A 15,756-nucleotide genomic window follows, 5' to 3' on the forward strand; every position below is an offset into this window, starting at 1 on the left:
AATCGAATTCTACGGAAACCGTAAACCCAATAAATCGAATTTAAATTAACTGTAATCGAATATAATCGTTTATTCATCTATATATCATCAATTAATATATAATATATTATAAATCTAATTAGAAAAATTAGTATAATGATATTGTTTTATAACCATAAAATGAGATTCGTATTTATTTTCATTTAATCATTAATTTATAACATTTTTATTATAAATGTTGTTTTCGTTATTTTTATAAGAGAATTGATTGAATTTATATCATTTTTTTTGTTTGGATAAACTTGAACCGAACCCGATTCAAACTGAATCTGAATACGAACCGATTAAAATAATATATCCGGTTATATATGAATATTTCAAATTTAAAATATTCAAACTGAAATAATCGAATCCGATTAACCCAACCCGATTCGATCGCCCAACCTAGTGTCGGGTTCGTATCGAAAGTGTTCTTCAGTTCTTTCAATCGTTTATGTTATAAAAAAAATAGATTTCTTAAAAAATTCAATTTGTCGAATTTTTTAAAATTCGATTCTATTCGTTTTTGGAAAATTCGATTTTTTAAAATTAATATAACTCAGAGAATTTTAAACAGGATAGAAAAAAAAATGTATTTTATTAGTTGGACTATCCAACAAAATCAATTTCTAAGAAAGTGCGGGTAAATTAACGCCTTAGGACACCTCCGGTATCTCTGTCTGAATCAAGATGCTTGACAGTTCAAATATGCGCAAATATCCGATTTGTGGGTACGGGACGGGTAATAGAACGAAGAAACGACAAATGAGGGAACAAAATATGATAGATAATGAAACCACGAAAGCAAAAGAGTACAAAAGCATTGTAGGGGTGGATGTACATTGAATTGTCAAATAGAGATTTTGCTAAAACAGAGATTTAGAAAGAACAAACATCTGCGTTTTCCCCCTCTTATGCCTGACGAAGTTCATCTTCATTCAGTTACCGTTGCATTGATGGATAACCAGACCATTGCTGCTGTGAGGCCCCACCTTCTCCTCCGGGTTTATCCGACGATGATCGAGCAGCCCCCATATCCGAATGGTGCCGTCGTCGCTCCCCGACGCCAGCATTTGCAGGTCTGTCGGGTTCCAACTCACGCAGTTCACCGCTCCCGAATGTCCTGGCAACACTTGTAATTGCTCCCCTGATGCTCTGTGCCATATGTATACCTGCAAATATACCGAATATCACACCACGAATAGTTCATCGAATCCGATCTCAACCTGCAATGCTCCGCGGAAGAGAATCTGTTTCTCCGCTTTAGATTCAGAGAACATGGACCTGAATACCCATTCCTCTGTCTCGGTTTACTCTCTTTGGAGTTCTCCACGGTGGAGGCGGGCAGGTACCCGAGATTTTCGGGGTCACCCGGTCTCAGCCTCACCCCCTCGGGTTTCAGAGTCGTGAATACCCAAGATGGTCGGGTACTCAAGGTTCAGGAGAGGAGCGAGAGGGGTCGACTGTCGAGTCAAGAGGACCAGCGAGGCGAAAAGACTCGGGGAAGAGGTCACCGAGGGGAAAGAGGCGAGGGAGGCTTACCTGATTCGAGGGGAAACGAGTTGCAGCGAAGACGAGCAAGACGCAAGGCGACAAAATCACCCTCGGCCTCTAAGAGCAGAGAGTCTCAATTCCAAACCCTACTCTCTGATTAAAAAACAGAAAGACAGAAATACCCTCTCCCCCTCACGATCTCACCATCGCGAAATCTCACCCCTTCACCGCCGGCTCCTCTTCCCCTCGGCTTCGGGGACCCGCAGATCACAGGTCGGGTTTTTGCCAGTGGAGGCCCAACCTTGTATTCACCGACAATCGGGTTCACGGATACCGCAAAACCCGCAGATTCTCAAGAGGACTGTCGAGGCGAAAGGACTCGGGGAAGAGGTCACCGAGGGTAAAGAGTCGAGGGAGGCTTACCTGATTCGAGGGGAAACGAGTTGCAGCGAAGACGAGCAAGACGCAAGGCGACAAAATCACCCTCGGCCTCTAAGAGCAGAGAGTCTCAATTCCAAACCCTACTCTCTGATTAAAAAACAGAAAGACAGAAATACCCTCTCCCCCTCACGATCTCACCATCGCGAAATCTCACCCCTTCACCGCCGGCTCCTCTTCCCCTCGGCTTCGGGGACCCGCAGATCACAGGTCGGGTTTTTGCCAGTGGAGGCCCAACCTTGTATTCACCGACAATCGGGTTCACGGATACCGCAAAACCCGCAGATTCGAGTATCCATGTCCAGTCCTATTCTCCAATTTAGGTTTTTTGTTCATGTGATTAAGAAAAAGAACAGAAATTTTACCTGAGAATCCTCACTCCCACTGGCAATGAAACCTTGTTTGTACCCACCAAAGCACGACCTGATGATAAACCGAGCACGCTTATGGCCTCTGTACCTCGACACAAGACTCGGTTCCCCTTCAATGTCCCATAGCCGGATTTCCTGATTGATAAGATTCACAAGCAGATACTTATTATCTTCCGAAAGTGAGAACGACGTAATCGTGTCTTCCTCCTCAATCAGTTTCTCGAATTTCCCTTCTCTATCAAACAACGATATCGTCGTATCCTTGCACACACTAACAAGCCATTTCCCGTCATTGGTCATGGCAATATCCGATATCTTCTGCGTCCTCTGCCCTTTCCAGCATTCCTGGCCCAGATTAGACCACGTTAATCTACATTTTATGGGCCTTAATTCAAGTTGGGCTGAGACTGCCTGCTCTCTTCCATCTAAATCCCACATACAGATGCTCCGATCCGTCATCCCTGCAAATACCCCTTTCCCGTCGGGCAACCATCCGCAAGAAACGGGACTCACCCCATTCTTTTCGTACATCCACACGCAATCTCCTGAATCAACATCCCAACGCCTAACGACCTCCTCGGATCCACATGTTAGTACTTGCCTGCCATCAGGACTCCACTGGACCGTTATTACGGGCTTCTGGTGACCAACTAGCTTATGCTTCAGTGAAACTTGGCCATCTGAATTTACCTGAAGAGTTCAGTCAAGTTAATCAGCAAACATATATACCCATATAAAGAAAACATAGGTTATATAACGAAAACATAGGATATATAAGGCATTTCAACAAATAACTCTACTCAGAAACCAAGTGAGAGATCTACAGAGTCAGCAGAAAGGTTAAAACTGTATATGATATATATACCCATATAAAGAAAACATAGGTTATATAACGCATTTCAACAAATAACTTTACTCAGAAACCAAGTGAAAGAATTACAGAATCAGCAAAAAGGTTAGAGCTGTCTCTGATATAACCCATATAAAGAAAACATAGGTTATATAACGCGTTTCAACAAACAAATCAACTCAGAAACCGAGAATATATTCTTAGAGATTGCATCTTAAAGAAAACATGAGAACGGTAAGGGTGAGTTCTAGTTGGTAAGGAAATATTACCTCCCATATAATTGCAGACTGATCCTTAGATGATGAAGCCAGATATTTGCCATCATGCGAGAATTGCAAGAACCACACTTCGTCGGTATGTGACTCCAAAATCTGAACCATTCACGTACAAGAGAGTTAATGTATGAGAGGTTATAACATAAGACGAGACCCACAAACGTTCACCAGCAAAAATGTGCCTTAACTACAACATAAGACGAGGCCCGCAAACAAAAGGCGAAAAATCGTTTATAAATGACAAGATGGAACATCACACGAAGAAACAATGCCAATATATATATACACACACACACACTATCATAAGAAACGAAGATGGAAAAATGGAAAAAGAAGGAAGTCAATGCATAAAAACTACTATTACTATTTCTTTCTTTACTAGTTAGCTCAGAAAGAAGCTGTAACGCCTATATATACTATTATGATTCTCCTACATTGTTATCATGCCAGAAAATAAACAACAGCAGCATGGAAGGAACAGGAAGTAACATTGACCAATCATAGCGGTCTAACCTGTACGGTCTGAGAAGGAATATGGTGTCTCCCGCACTGATGATCGGAGAATAAAGACAAATCACTATCTAAAGTATTATGGAAAACACAAGAATCCCGCTGAATACGAAGGGCCTTCTCTACTAAATATTCCAATCTCTTCTCCGGGATTATGACAGAAGCAGGGAGCAAATTCTGCAGTTCCTCCACAAGTTTGGACCTTGAAACACTTTGCGATAGAAACTTTGAGGGTGATATTAGGCAGGAAGCTAGCTCATGAACACGCTTCACATTAACACCAAGAGGCACAATCTCATTCCTTAAAGTGCCCAATGCATCAGCGACCTTTTCCATCTTAAGAAGCTCGAAGAACTTCTGTTCTAGCAGCAAGAAAGATGCCGACTTTACAGCTTTTTCATCATGCAGACCAATCTTATGCAACGTACCCACGCTTTCATCCCATTTCCCATCCATTACTTGCTGCAGAAACAACTTTACGATGGAGGCATGCATAGGTATTCCAGACTCTTCCTCTAAAAGGGCACCGGTTTTATCATACCCAAGCGAGTAAAGTGCCCTAGTTATTATCCTAATGAATTCAGACTTTTTGATTACTCCTTTCGAGCCAATCGTTTCTCCGTCCCCTTGGGAGGTCAGAGGCCTAGCCATTAGGTCCCCCAAATAGTTGTTCACACTATCTATAACAGAAGAGTTACCAGAGAAGCCGTTTGGTTCGTCGACAAGTGTTTTGGCGCGTTTCAAAGGTGGTTCAGTATCTTCCACAACTCCCATGAAACTCCTAATTCAGCCCATATATATGTCCGCTGCAAAAATCGAAGAGATCGAAGCTCTGAGTTATGTACATTAGACTCAAAGAAAAGTATCAACATGCTCGTTTGGCAAAGTTCCAGTAAGCATCAGCAGATGAAGATCATTTTCACTTTAGCAATCAGACAAATGATATGTTGCAAGATAAACCAGACATTCACTTGATGTTGGGACAAGAACAATCGGGAATTGAGAGAAAAGGAACAAATCAAAGGAAAATGCAGATCACAGTAGCAGCACAAATCAACTCTCGACCCATGAGTTCTTATGATGTTTAGTTCCAGATCAAGATGAAGAAGCCAAAACCCATTGATCAGACGAAGAGAAAAGTGGTAGCAGTAACCAGATTTGCCTTTAAAACCTTCAGGATCGATCGATCAACGCGTAGTGCATCACAGCGCAATTGATCAATCGATCAGCTGGACTTCACTGGTTCGATCGAAACAACTGTCTACCAAAGGCTTAATCCACAGAAAGAATCAGTAAATCAAAACACAATCGAATCCAGACAATCACAATAGACACAAACGAGACTGCTCAATTAGAACCCCAAAAAATCTCGATCAATCCAGAAATGCAACTAGGGCCCAAAAATAAAGAAGCAACCAGACAAAAATCCCATTTCGTTAAACCATCGAAAAACTCAGAAATCGAACAATCGAAACAAAAAAAAGACGAAGAACCGACTAAGGCAAAGCTCAATCGGCGAAAAAAGCAGCAAAAAAAATAAAAGAGAGAGATGGGGATCGAGTCATACCAGAGGAAAAGCAAAAACCCAGGAAGAGGAGAGAAAAGGGCAAGGCCCGAAATCAGAGGAAACCCCTGGAAAAGCTACGCAAAGAGAAGATGCGTGCAAGGTGAGGAAGAAGAAGGAGAGAGGTCCGTGTGAAAACTATAAACAAAAAAACGAGAGAGAGAGAGGAATCAGAGTCTCGCACGTAGGTCACCTCGCCATCTCAAACACAATTTCGCGTTTTTCTTTGGGCTCTCTGTTGGATCATATCATTATCCTCGCGTCCATTTTTTGCATCTATCTTTATATATTTGCCGACTAAACTATACATACATACGGTCAAAAAGATGGTATTTATTGATGAATTCGTATATACGGTCTCAATTCCTGATTTAATTTTTTTATAATAAAAAAATGTAAAAAGTTTATTTGAATACCTTTCCCAAATACAAATTCGAATCTTAATATTCATAATATATATTTATAATCCAAAAATTTTATTATAATTTCAACCCCAATTATATATCTCAACACATCGAATATATCAAATTTAAACAACTAAATTGGGAAAGAACTTTATTCTCTTTCTTACCAATTAAATCTGTATATTCAAAAGATATATTTTTACCTTTTACTGATGATTTGATCTCTAATTAACTTGAATCGTCACAATGTATTTGGCATTCAAGAAATTGAATAGAAAGTTAAAAAAAATATTAAATTAATATGGTACGAAATGAAGTACGCACGCATATCTATAATAGAAGTATCGGGTGTAGTGTGTGTATGTGTCTTTAATTATGCCTCTAAATTTATTACCGTTTATTCGAAATAGATTAAAAGGTAAAACCTCTGAAAAACTACAAAAATATATACAAATAAATCTTTAATTTGAAAAACTGTCATTCAATCTCCGAACTTGTAACTTGTCATTGAATAAAACCTCGAACTTGCAAATTATTGCTCTAATAAACCTTTGACCGGTTTGACCACAATTTCAGGCGATCAGAAATCCACGTATTAACGGATTGCTGATGTCATTTGAATGACAATTTTTCAAATTAAAGGTTTATTTGTATATATTTTTGCAAGTTGAAAGTTTTTTAGGGGTCTTACCCTAGATTAAAACTAGTGTTGATTTTGTATTTGTTTTCATAAACAAAACTAACAAATTCTTTTCTTTTTTTTTGGTCCATGCCCATGTTTGTGTACAACAACATTATCCGATGTGCGATGAAATTCGACGACAATCACCCTCATCCTTATCGTCATCCATCCAAACTTATGAAACAACCTACCAATGCCTGAATTTGTAGGAGGGTAGCTGTGATGATCATTTTTCTCAAATGTAATGATGCATCATATTATATATATATATATAATCGAAAAAAGATGGATTTTTGACCGTTTAACGAACTAGGCTAAGAGATGCATTCATAAATTATCACATTGTAACTTAGAAACATCCAAATTAACATCACACCAAAATGTGATGGGGATGATATTCGAACATCCAAAAACTTTGGGGTCTAAAGCCCAATTTGTGTGGAAAAAAAAAGAGAGAGAAGGGCCCATTAATGGCCCAATGTCTGAAACTAGGGTGCGGTTGCAAATTCCGACAAAAGTGGCCCAATAACACCGAAGGGAGATAGATATTTTGACTATAAGGAGCCGCCGTTTCGATATTCTCTCACAATTGTTTCGGTTTTATAAAAAAATCTATACCAATCTGTTAGTATTTTATATTCGGTTCGATTTTTTAAAAAAGAATTAGATTTTTTAAAAAAAAATTCGGTTTGTCGGTTTTTTTTTTCAAATTCGGTTCTAAAAATTCAGTTTTATAAAAAAAAAGTACCAGTTGATTCGAAAAAATACCGTATTTTTTGGTTCCTACGAACCGTACCAAAATACCCACCCGGTTGGGCATATACGGTCGGTCGTGTGGGCAGACAGAGACGATATTATTACGAATTGAATATTTAGAGATGTGACAACAAAAAGAAAATGGCTTTCTGATAAAGCCAAGAGAAATGCCGTTCCTCCACCAATGACCATTGAAATTCCGAAAGAACCCTATTTTTATGCCATCCTTTTTTTTATTTCTGGAAAAAAATTATACATATAATATATATATATATATATATATATATATATATATATTCACCACTTGGAATATTAGAATTTTAAGATTTAAGGATGTAGGTTTCCCAACGACTTTCGAAGAGCAGTCAGTCGCACATGCCTTGGTGCTACAGAATATTCCCACTCTCAAAGCAATAATGATGTGCATTTTTTTAATTTAATTTTATTTTTTTCGCATAATATTTACCGATTTATTTAGATAGGATTTTAAAAATAAAATATTGGTGAAAGATATAATAAACGTGTAATATATCTCATGTGGGCGTCCACGTGGCAGTTGCTGCCCACCGTTCTTAAAGTCTCTGCCTTTGATTCTATATCTTCCGCGGCTTTACACTCCAAAGTCCAAAGCCACGGAATTCACCAAAACCCGACAAAGCTTCCTCTTCTCCTTCTTCTTCGGACAGGAGACGCAGAAAAGCCAGTGCTCTGGTGGATTCTCCCTGACTTAGATTCGGTCTCAGGTAGTTTGGTTTGGTTCTCTGTCTTAAGATCCTGACATTCATCTCTCTTTTCCCTGAATTCATTCGCTGCTCACTGTTTTTGTTCCTGATTGCTTGCTCGAATAATCATTTGAACTTCGTTTTTCTCGGTTCCGTTTCCGTTCGGTCGAATCTCTGTCTGGTTCGGTGAGGAAATGACGATGACAGCTAAGAAAGAGGAAGAAAATTCGTAAAACCCATAAGTTTTAAAGTTGTGGGATTGATTTCCTCGTATTCAATTTTTTTGGTTTCTAGGGCTTGTTGTTTTCCCGCTGGATCTATCTCTGATTCTTCATTTACTTGAGAAATTCCGATCTGTTGCTTATTTTAATCGAAGATCTCGGTGAAGGGTATGTCTGAATTCTGTTCACCGCAGGAGAAGAAGAACAAGTGTCGCGTAAAGAGGTGATCATTATAAGAAAATGGCGAACATAGACATAGAAGGGATACTGAAGGAGCTGCCAAATGACGGCAGAGTCCCGAAGACGAAGATCGTTTGCACGCTTGGCCCGGCGTCTCGGTCTGTGGAGATGATAGAGAAGCTTCTGAAGGCAGGCATGAACGTAGCTCGATTCAACTTCTCCCATGGCAGCCATGATTACCATCAGGAGACACTCGACAATCTCCGGACAGCTATGCAGAACACCGGCATTCTCTGCGCTGTCATGCTTGATACCAAGGTACCTTCTTCTCTGTTCTTGTCATCCTCCCTTGCCGGATTTCTGGACATGAAATCAGGTTTTGATGAGCTGTTGCTTATGTTCCATGAAACTGAAACATCATGGGAGTTTTGTGTTTAGTTTAGCTGGTTAAACATGCTCAATGCCCATATGATCTTTGTTTATATCCCTTGGAATCATTGTTCTCGTGTTTAGAGGGTTTCAGTATGTTTCTTGTGAAATTCTTGACATGAAATTAGGTTTGATGAGTTGTTGATGAGCTGTTGCTTATGTTCTATGAAACTAAAACATCATGGGAGTTTCGTCTGTAGTTTAGCTCATTAGACATGCCCATATGATCTTTCTTTATATCCCTCGAAATCATCGTTCTCATGTTTAGAGCGTTTCGATTATGTTTCTTACTTGTGAAACTCAGAACATGAAAATCAAGTTTAATGAGTTGTTGCTTATGTTCCATGAAACTGAAACATCATGGTACTTTTGTGTTTAAACAAGCTCATATGATCTTTCTTTATATCCCTCAAAGTCATTGTTCTCGCGTTCAGAGTGTTTCGATATGTTTCTTACTCATTTTTTTGATGCAGGGTCCAGAGATTCGGACAGGTTTCTTGAAAGATGGTAAAGCTATACAATTGAAGGAAGGTATGGAGATTACCATCACCACTGACTACGACATCAAAGGAGATGAACAGATGATATCCATGAGCTATAAGAAACTGCCCGTCGACGTAAAGCCCGGAAATACCATACTATGCGCGGATGGAAGCATAAGCCTTGCCGTCTTGTCGTGCGATCCTAAGGCCGGAACAGTTAGATGCCGGTGTGAAAATACGGCGATGTTGGGTGAAAGAAAGAACGTGAATCTCCCGGGTGTTGTTGTCGATCTCCCGACATTGACGGAGAAGGATAAGGAAGATATCCTCGGATGGGGAGTTCCAAACAACATTGATATGATTGCTCTTTCATTTGTGCGGAAAGGTTCGGATCTTGTTAATGTCCGGAAGGTCCTTGGATCTCATGCTAAGCATATCATGTTGATGTCAAAGGTACTTTCGTTTTTCGTTTTCTTAGATCTCGATGTCCATTTCTTGCGCACACACAAAAAAAAAAACACTATCTGATTCTTCTTATTCGCGTTGTGGATTCAAGGTTGAGAACCAGGAAGGAGTGATCAACTTTGACGAGATCTTGCGTGAAACCGATGCCTTCATGGTTGCTCGGGGAGATCTTGGGATGGAGATTCCGATCGAGAAGATCTTCCTGGCTCAGAAGATGATGATCTACAAGTGTAACCTTGCAGGTAAACCCGTGGTTACCGCCACCCAGATGCTCGAATCCATGATTAAGTCGCCCCGACCGACCCGAGCCGAAGCCACCGACGTCGCCAACGCGGTCCTCGATGGCACTGACTGTGTCATGCTCAGCGGTGAGAGCGCGGCCGGAGCCTACCCAGAAATTGCCGTCAAGATCATGGCCAGGATTTGCGTCGAGGCCGAATCCTCTCTCGACTACGCCACGATCTTCAAGGAGATGATACGGACCACTCCAGTTCCTATGAGCCCTTTGGAGAGTCTAGCATCATCAGCCGTACGGACAGCCAACAAGGCCAAGGCGAAACTCATCATCGTTATGACACGTGGAGGAACAACCGCCAAGCTCGTAGCCAAGTACAGACCAGCGGTTCCGATCTTGTCGGTGGTGGTCCCTGTCCTGACGACCGATTCCTTCGACTGGACCTGCAGCGACGAATCGCCCGCGAGGCACAGTCTGATATACCGAGGTTTAATCCCGATGTTGGCGGAAGGATCGGCAAAGGCTACGGATGCAGAGTCTACGGAAGCAATCCTCAAGGCAGCGATGAAGTCGGCAACCGGGAATCGGCTGTGCAAGCCCGGCGACGCGGTGGTGGCGCTCCACCGTGTCGGGGCTGCGTCTGTTATAAAGATCTGCATGGTGAAGTGAACTCAACCATCATAATTGTAAAAAAAAAGTCCGGTTCTTTGTTTGAGAACAGCCTTCTATGATGTTTTTGTTTTCTTGTAGAAGTGAGAGTAGAGCTCTTCATATGTGTAAGAACAACTCTGTATTGGTGCTTTGAGAATGTTACACTGAGTTTTTATCTGCGCCTTTGTCGAAATGGATAGAAACAAGTTGGGTGCGATTTCTTGGGAAACCTGTTCTTACAGCTTCTGATTTCTGACAGCGGATATTGTTAAGGGTGGTGAGTTTCGGTCTCATCAGGGTCAGAAATCCGAGTCTCGGGTATTTGCAGGTGCAGATCACGGCTCGCGTACCCAGCCGACAATCAGAGTCGTGTACGAGGGTGAGATGTTGGTCAAGAAATGGAAAGAGATGAAGGAAAGAGAGATCCCGACTAGGAGCGAACAAACGGTAAGCGGATGGGAGGAGAGATGAACGGTGAGACGAGTTGGTGAGGGATGAACGGCTTGATGGCCAGAAGTCAGACTCAAAATCGGGTCGGGTTTCGTGAAATGAAAGGGTAGCCCGGTGCACAAAAGATCCCGTTGAGGGGGTCCGAGGAAGAGAACTTCTACCACAAAGGTGTATTGTAGATAAATCTTACTATTACACAAGAGGCTGCTTCAATCCGGGTTGTTCTTACACATTAACCAGTGTGTCAAGGCTCCCCTTCGAATTTCACGAAATTCAAAAAATAAAAAATCGAACATCCTTTGTCCCTCATACCCTCTCACCTCCGCATCTTCCCCCTCTCTCCCGACTCAGGCCAGTCCTCTGTTCCCCTCTTCTTTCCATTCGGGTTAGACGTGGGTATAGAATCTATAGATAACCGATCGAAGAAAAGAAACTTGAACTTGAACCCGTGGCTCGGTTTCTCCGACGCGCACATGGGTCCCGCAGGTGTGGGTATCCAGCCCTAGGATATATCAAATGACAGAGTGTGATGAGTTTCACTAACAAGGTGGCTGTCACCTGGAAACTGGGCAATGCTTCATAAACTAAAACTGAATTGAGTCTGGTACATGAACATTGCAGGTGTATATATAACCGATATCCGAGGGAGAAACAAAAAGAAGAAAAAAAAAACACACTTTTTGTTTTGTATCCAGAAAATGGAATCATGAACACTGTTCCTGTCGCCATGGGATTGGGGGATATGCTTCCCCGTGGGAATCATACTGGAAATGGAAGCTGCATTGAAAAATTCTGTAAAACTTTCGTCAAGAACGAACAATTTAATGAAATAACTAAAGATCATAAGAAAACTTTACTAAGATTACCGGTGCTGGTTTGTACAGGGAAGTTTTCTTTTGGATTTGAATGAATAGACCCGATCTTACATCTTCTCTGTTTTTGAGTATCTGAACCACAATCAGTAGGATCAATGCGTAGAAAGGATTCAGAGATTCAGCAAAAACAGGATTCGATGAAATGAATCAGGATGAGGCTGCTTACCCGAAATGAAACTAGCGAAACTCGTCGTGGAATCCATAGTCGTCGTCGTCATCATCCTCCTCGTTGAAGATGGCACTGTAAAAGACATAGGGATGCTCGATCATCTCTGCCAATGTTAGGCGCCCGTCTTTGTCTGAATCCGCCTGTGGTACAAGGAGACACGAATCAATAGCGAGGCAAAATATCAACACACCTAAGCCTAAGCTGATCATCGGTGACAGCAGTGCGCATGGGTCGGGTATCCGAAATTTTCGGTGTATTCGCCTTCGGTCTTGTCCCCTCGGGTTTCACAGGCCGGTCTCGGCCTCGTGAAGGTCAGTTACCCACAGGGCGCGGTGAGAACTCAGATACCCACGGGTAATCTGGCCGGCGAGGCGAGAGGGGTCAATTGTCGAGTCGAGAAGATCAGGGAATCAAAGTACTCAAGGCGAGGCGAAATCAAGAAATCTCTCTTTATGGAAGACTCAAAACCCTAATTTGAAGACTCAAAGAGATTTATTTGATAAAAAAAAGGGCTTAAATGCCTCGACTCCTCGAGGCTCGAATCAAGTTCCGAAAAGGAAACTCTAATGGTCTATCGTTATCGCCCTCTCACCATGGTCTTGCACCCTCACCCCTCAGTAGGGGCATAAAACGAGCCAAGGATACATTAGCTCAGAACACCTGAAAACGAGCCAGCCACAAGCCTCGACTCATTTTACACCCCTACTCATCATCCTCTCTCTCTCTCTCCCCCCCAGCTCGGATTATCTGCGGATTCGAGTAATTGGTCGACGAAACCCGTACTCGAACCCGCGGCTCGGATTTTCACCGATGAAAGACCTAACCTCGCACTCACTGGTAATTGGATTCCCGAATTTCAGATACCCACAGGGAGGATACCCGCAGAACCCACAGGTTCGGTATCCACAACCGGCCCTAAGCGGTGGACAATCAAATCTGCTGAAACGTCTTTACAAAATCAATAAACTTCCAAGCTAAGAAGAACATATTCACACTGAAATAAAGGTACCTGCGATATAATATAATCAGCCTGTTGTTTCGCGTAATAACGTTCAGTAGGATGGATTTTAGTAATAACAGGAAGCAATTCATCATCCGACAAGAACCTGTAAAAGGAGCAGAATCTAAAGTTAGATGATGCAATTGCATAACACAAATATATACTAAAATGCAACAGATACTTTACCCATCGCCATTTTTGTCAAGCTGACCAAACAGCTGTTTTGCTGGACCTTCAGGCAAGCCATGAAGCGGATGTGAAGAATTTTGATTTTCTTCTTCATAGTTGCTCACTGTGTCAAAGATTCCGTGGAAAAACTCTTGGAAACTAATCTTTCCATCTTTATCTGAATCTCTTTCTCTGGTAAAAAGAAGCAAAAACAAGATCTTCTGATAGATACAAATGTCCATAACCTTTTATAGTTATGCCAGAAAATGAATTTATCATTACTAAAATCACACTGGATTACCTTACTTCCTCCTTGCACAACCACATCAGTAGCTTAGGGTTCTTGGTGTCAGCCGGATGCAGAAAGCTATGTGGAAAAAGAATAACCCACAAAAAACATCACGAACACAAATATATATATATATACACATATATATATGTGACTAACTAAACCAGAAACAGTTGGAAGTTCTATAAATTTGCTTTCTGTAGGCAGAAAAGGAAAATCCTTACTCATTGAACTCTGTTACATTCAGTAAACCATCACCATCTGCATCTGATGCATTGAAATGCTCCTCCTTCCACCACCCCATGTCATTTCCAAAGGTGTTATTATCTGATAAAATTGTGTCTAAGTAAGTTAACCATTCTACGAAACATAACTGAGATATTTTATCATCATTTCCAAACTGGTGAGAAAAAGGTTTTCAAGAGAAGAAAGAACCCTTTTCCTCTCGGTCAGGAAAAAAAAAAGAGGCATAGAAGAAATAACATATAGGTCAAACCGTTAACACCATTGTTAATGCATAGATACCACCTCCCATTTGTCAATTTGATGATGAGGAACAGAAAATAATCAAGAACAGCAGACATGTAATATCAGATGAAATTCAAAAAAAGAAAACAAGAAGAAACACGGGAATCCCCTCAAAAGCAATCTACTTCACTTGTTACAAGAAGAGATCAAGTAATATGTTGACTATAACATCAAGTTGAACCAATAACAAGTCAACCTGATAAGCTTCTCCATTGTGTCGGTAACCCTAAAAGAGAAAACATTTCGATGATGAATCACCTGCATTGCGGACCCAAGAGGGTGGTTCGTATTCATAGAAAGATACAAATCCATCCTTGTTTTTATCATGAACATCCATTTCTCTTTGAGTCCTGTGAATGACTTCCTTCTCGGAAGACCGCATGTTCCAGTCAGTCAACTCACTTTCAGTCACAAACCCATCCACTGGATCCACATCAATCTTTGGAAACAACAAAATCAGCCTGCAAAGTACCAAGAAAATCTCCCCTTTAAAGATGAGTGCAGAAAGAGTAAATTTCCCCATAAAAACTTGACCTTCACACTGTATCGGTTATATCCAAATTCAAATTCTTCAGGGTTAAAATACTAATCAAAACAACTGCTTATGAATAAGCTGGATTCTAGATTACTCAATCTCAAACGGATCAACTCATGACATAAGACATACGCCAGAACCAACAAAACAATACTCCCTCACACACGACAGAAATATTAACTTGGTATCGTTTCTGAATCAGATAAAAAAGTACCCAAATAAGATTGAAATTCATAAACCCAGCAGCCATATGCAATTGCAAACACATTGAATCTTATCAGGAATTACGAGCTTAGTTGCACGCATTGCCGGGAAAGGTAAGTCATTTATCCATCTAAAGCCAAATCATAAGCAGGAAATATGTCTCAACACAACAAGATCAAGTATTGATTAATTAAGCATAATGCCCTAATCCGACCATACATTTTAGTCAAAGCCCAGATCAGTAGATGTAAGCAAGACCACGAATAATCCCAGAGATGAAAAATGAAGTGATTAGTTATCGGTATCAACCTGCCGGTGACATTGAACTTATCCTCGTCATTCAAGTAATCCTCTGCATCCATGAAGTCCTCCCACTCGGGCTGCGACTCGTGACCAGGTGCCGAGTCACCATGACCATGAGAAGCAAACTCAGGGTGAGCATCATCGAAGTACTTCCGCTCCCACTCCTTGTCCTCACGGCGGCGCTCGATGTCGGCAACAAGCGGATCGAACGGCGCCGGCTTGTGGTTGTTGGGCTTGAAGTTGAAAGAAGACCGGAGTTTCAGGCGACGGTGATGGAGGTGATATTGGTCATGACCAGTCTTCTTCTTCGGAGAATGTGAGATGAGGAAGAGCAGGAGCACCGCGACGGTGACGTATATGATCACCGAAGCTTTGCCCATTTGGGGAAAAATCTCTGCTTAAACCCTAAATTTGGTTCGGAGTGAGGGAGATGAAGGCGAAGAAGTTGAGTTGCATACGAAGATCTGTGACTTAGCTGTAGTGATTGA

At 41.4% G+C, this 15,756-nt stretch overlaps 3 protein-coding genes across 7 annotated transcripts; 1 reads left to right on the forward strand and 2 right to left on the reverse strand.

Annotated features, from left to right (window-relative positions):
• Positions 1-784: 784 nt before the first annotated feature.
• LOC104818401 (WD repeat-containing protein 26-like) lies at positions 785-5,765 on the reverse strand. 3 transcript variants are annotated; one of them, XM_019203086.1, is made up of 7 exons: positions 5,714-5,732; positions 5,524-5,597; positions 3,960-4,762; positions 3,441-3,542; positions 2,733-3,011; positions 2,316-2,666; positions 785-1,190 (listed from the first exon to the last, which is right to left on the reverse strand). In XM_019203086.1, exons 3-7 carry the CDS (start codon positions 4,728-4,730, stop codon positions 957-959), a joined length of 1,737 nt encoding a protein of 578 aa, XP_019058631.1. In that variant the 5' UTR covers positions 4,731-4,762; positions 5,524-5,597; positions 5,714-5,732; the 3' UTR covers positions 785-956. The 3 variants fall into 3 exon arrangements, with proteins under 3 accessions (XP_019058631.1, XP_010546278.1, XP_010546280.1); XM_010547976.2 differs by having other exon boundaries at positions 5,524-5,765; XM_010547978.2 differs by lacking the exon at positions 5,524-5,597 and having other exon boundaries at positions 5,714-5,733.
• A 2,187-nt stretch (positions 5,766-7,952) lies between these two features.
• LOC104818402 (pyruvate kinase, cytosolic isozyme) lies at positions 7,953-10,924 on the forward strand. 2 transcript variants are annotated; one of them, XM_010547980.1, is made up of 4 exons: positions 7,953-8,105; positions 8,473-8,803; positions 9,388-9,849; positions 9,953-10,924. In XM_010547980.1, exons 2-4 carry the CDS (start codon positions 8,546-8,548, stop codon positions 10,763-10,765), a joined length of 1,533 nt encoding a protein of 510 aa, XP_010546282.1. In that variant the 5' UTR covers positions 7,953-8,105; positions 8,473-8,545; the 3' UTR covers positions 10,766-10,924. The 2 variants fall into 2 exon arrangements, with proteins under 2 accessions (XP_010546282.1, XP_010546281.1); XM_010547979.1 differs by having other exon boundaries at positions 7,954-8,105; positions 8,500-8,803.
• Positions 10,925-11,749: 825 nt separating this feature from the next.
• On the reverse strand, positions 11,750-15,756 carry LOC104818403 (reticulocalbin-2). 2 transcript variants are annotated; one of them, XM_010547982.1, is made up of 9 exons: positions 15,275-15,756; positions 14,485-14,687; positions 13,923-14,025; positions 13,711-13,776; positions 13,428-13,601; positions 13,251-13,347; positions 12,239-12,381; positions 12,064-12,144; positions 11,750-11,974 (listed from the first exon to the last, which is right to left on the reverse strand). In XM_010547982.1, the coding sequence occupies exons 1-7, from the start codon at positions 15,646-15,648 to the stop codon at positions 12,250-12,252; spliced, it is 1,149 nt and encodes a 382-aa protein (XP_010546284.1). In that variant the 5' UTR covers positions 15,649-15,756; the 3' UTR covers positions 11,750-11,974; positions 12,064-12,144; positions 12,239-12,249. The 2 variants fall into 2 exon arrangements, with proteins under 2 accessions (XP_010546284.1, XP_010546283.1); XM_010547981.1 differs by having other exon boundaries at positions 11,750-11,989.

This window comes from Tarenaya hassleriana, unplaced genomic scaffold, assembly GCF_000463585.1.
Source record: "Tarenaya hassleriana unplaced genomic scaffold, ASM46358v1 Cleome29, whole genome shotgun sequence".
Classification (NCBI taxonomy): Eukaryota; Viridiplantae; Streptophyta; class Magnoliopsida; order Brassicales; family Cleomaceae; genus Tarenaya; species Tarenaya hassleriana.

What these genes read in the sequence shown, in the direction of transcription:
- LOC104818403 (XM_010547982.1), bottom strand. Translation starts at nt 15,648, where the DNA reads ATGGGCAAAGCTTCGGTGATCATATACGTCACCGTCGCGGTGCTCCTG. An exon ending in CTCTTGGGTCCGCAATGCAG is followed by an intron (nt 14,026 to 14,484) that starts GTGATTCATCAT and finishes CAATTTTATCAG; the next exon opens with ATAATAACACCTTTGGAAAT. An exon ending in CTGATTATATTATATCGCAG is followed by an intron (nt 12,382 to 13,250) that starts GTACCTTTATTT and finishes CTTGTACCACAG; the next exon opens with GCGGATTCAGACAAAGACGG.
- LOC104818402 (XM_010547980.1), top strand. Translation starts at nt 8,546, where the DNA reads ATGGCGAACATAGACATAGAAGGGATACTGAAGGAGCTGCCAAATGAC. An exon ending in CTGTCATGCTTGATACCAAG is followed by an intron (nt 8,804 to 9,387) that starts GTACCTTCTTCT and finishes TTTTTGATGCAG; the next exon opens with GGTCCAGAGATTCGGACAGG. An exon ending in ATATCATGTTGATGTCAAAG is followed by an intron (nt 9,850 to 9,952) that starts GTACTTTCGTTT and finishes TGTGGATTCAAG; the next exon opens with GTTGAGAACCAGGAAGGAGT.
- LOC104818401 (XM_010547976.2), bottom strand. Translation starts at nt 4,730, where the DNA reads ATGGGAGTTGTGGAAGATACTGAACCACCTTTGAAACGCGCCAAAACA. An exon ending in TTCCTTCTCAGACCGTACAG is followed by an intron (nt 3,543 to 3,959) that starts GTTAGACCGCTA and finishes TGAATGGTTCAG; the next exon opens with ATTTTGGAGTCACATACCGA. An exon ending in GTGGGAGTGAGGATTCTCAG is followed by an intron (nt 1,191 to 2,315) that starts GTAAAATTTCTG and finishes GTATATTTGCAG; the next exon opens with GTATACATATGGCACAGAGC.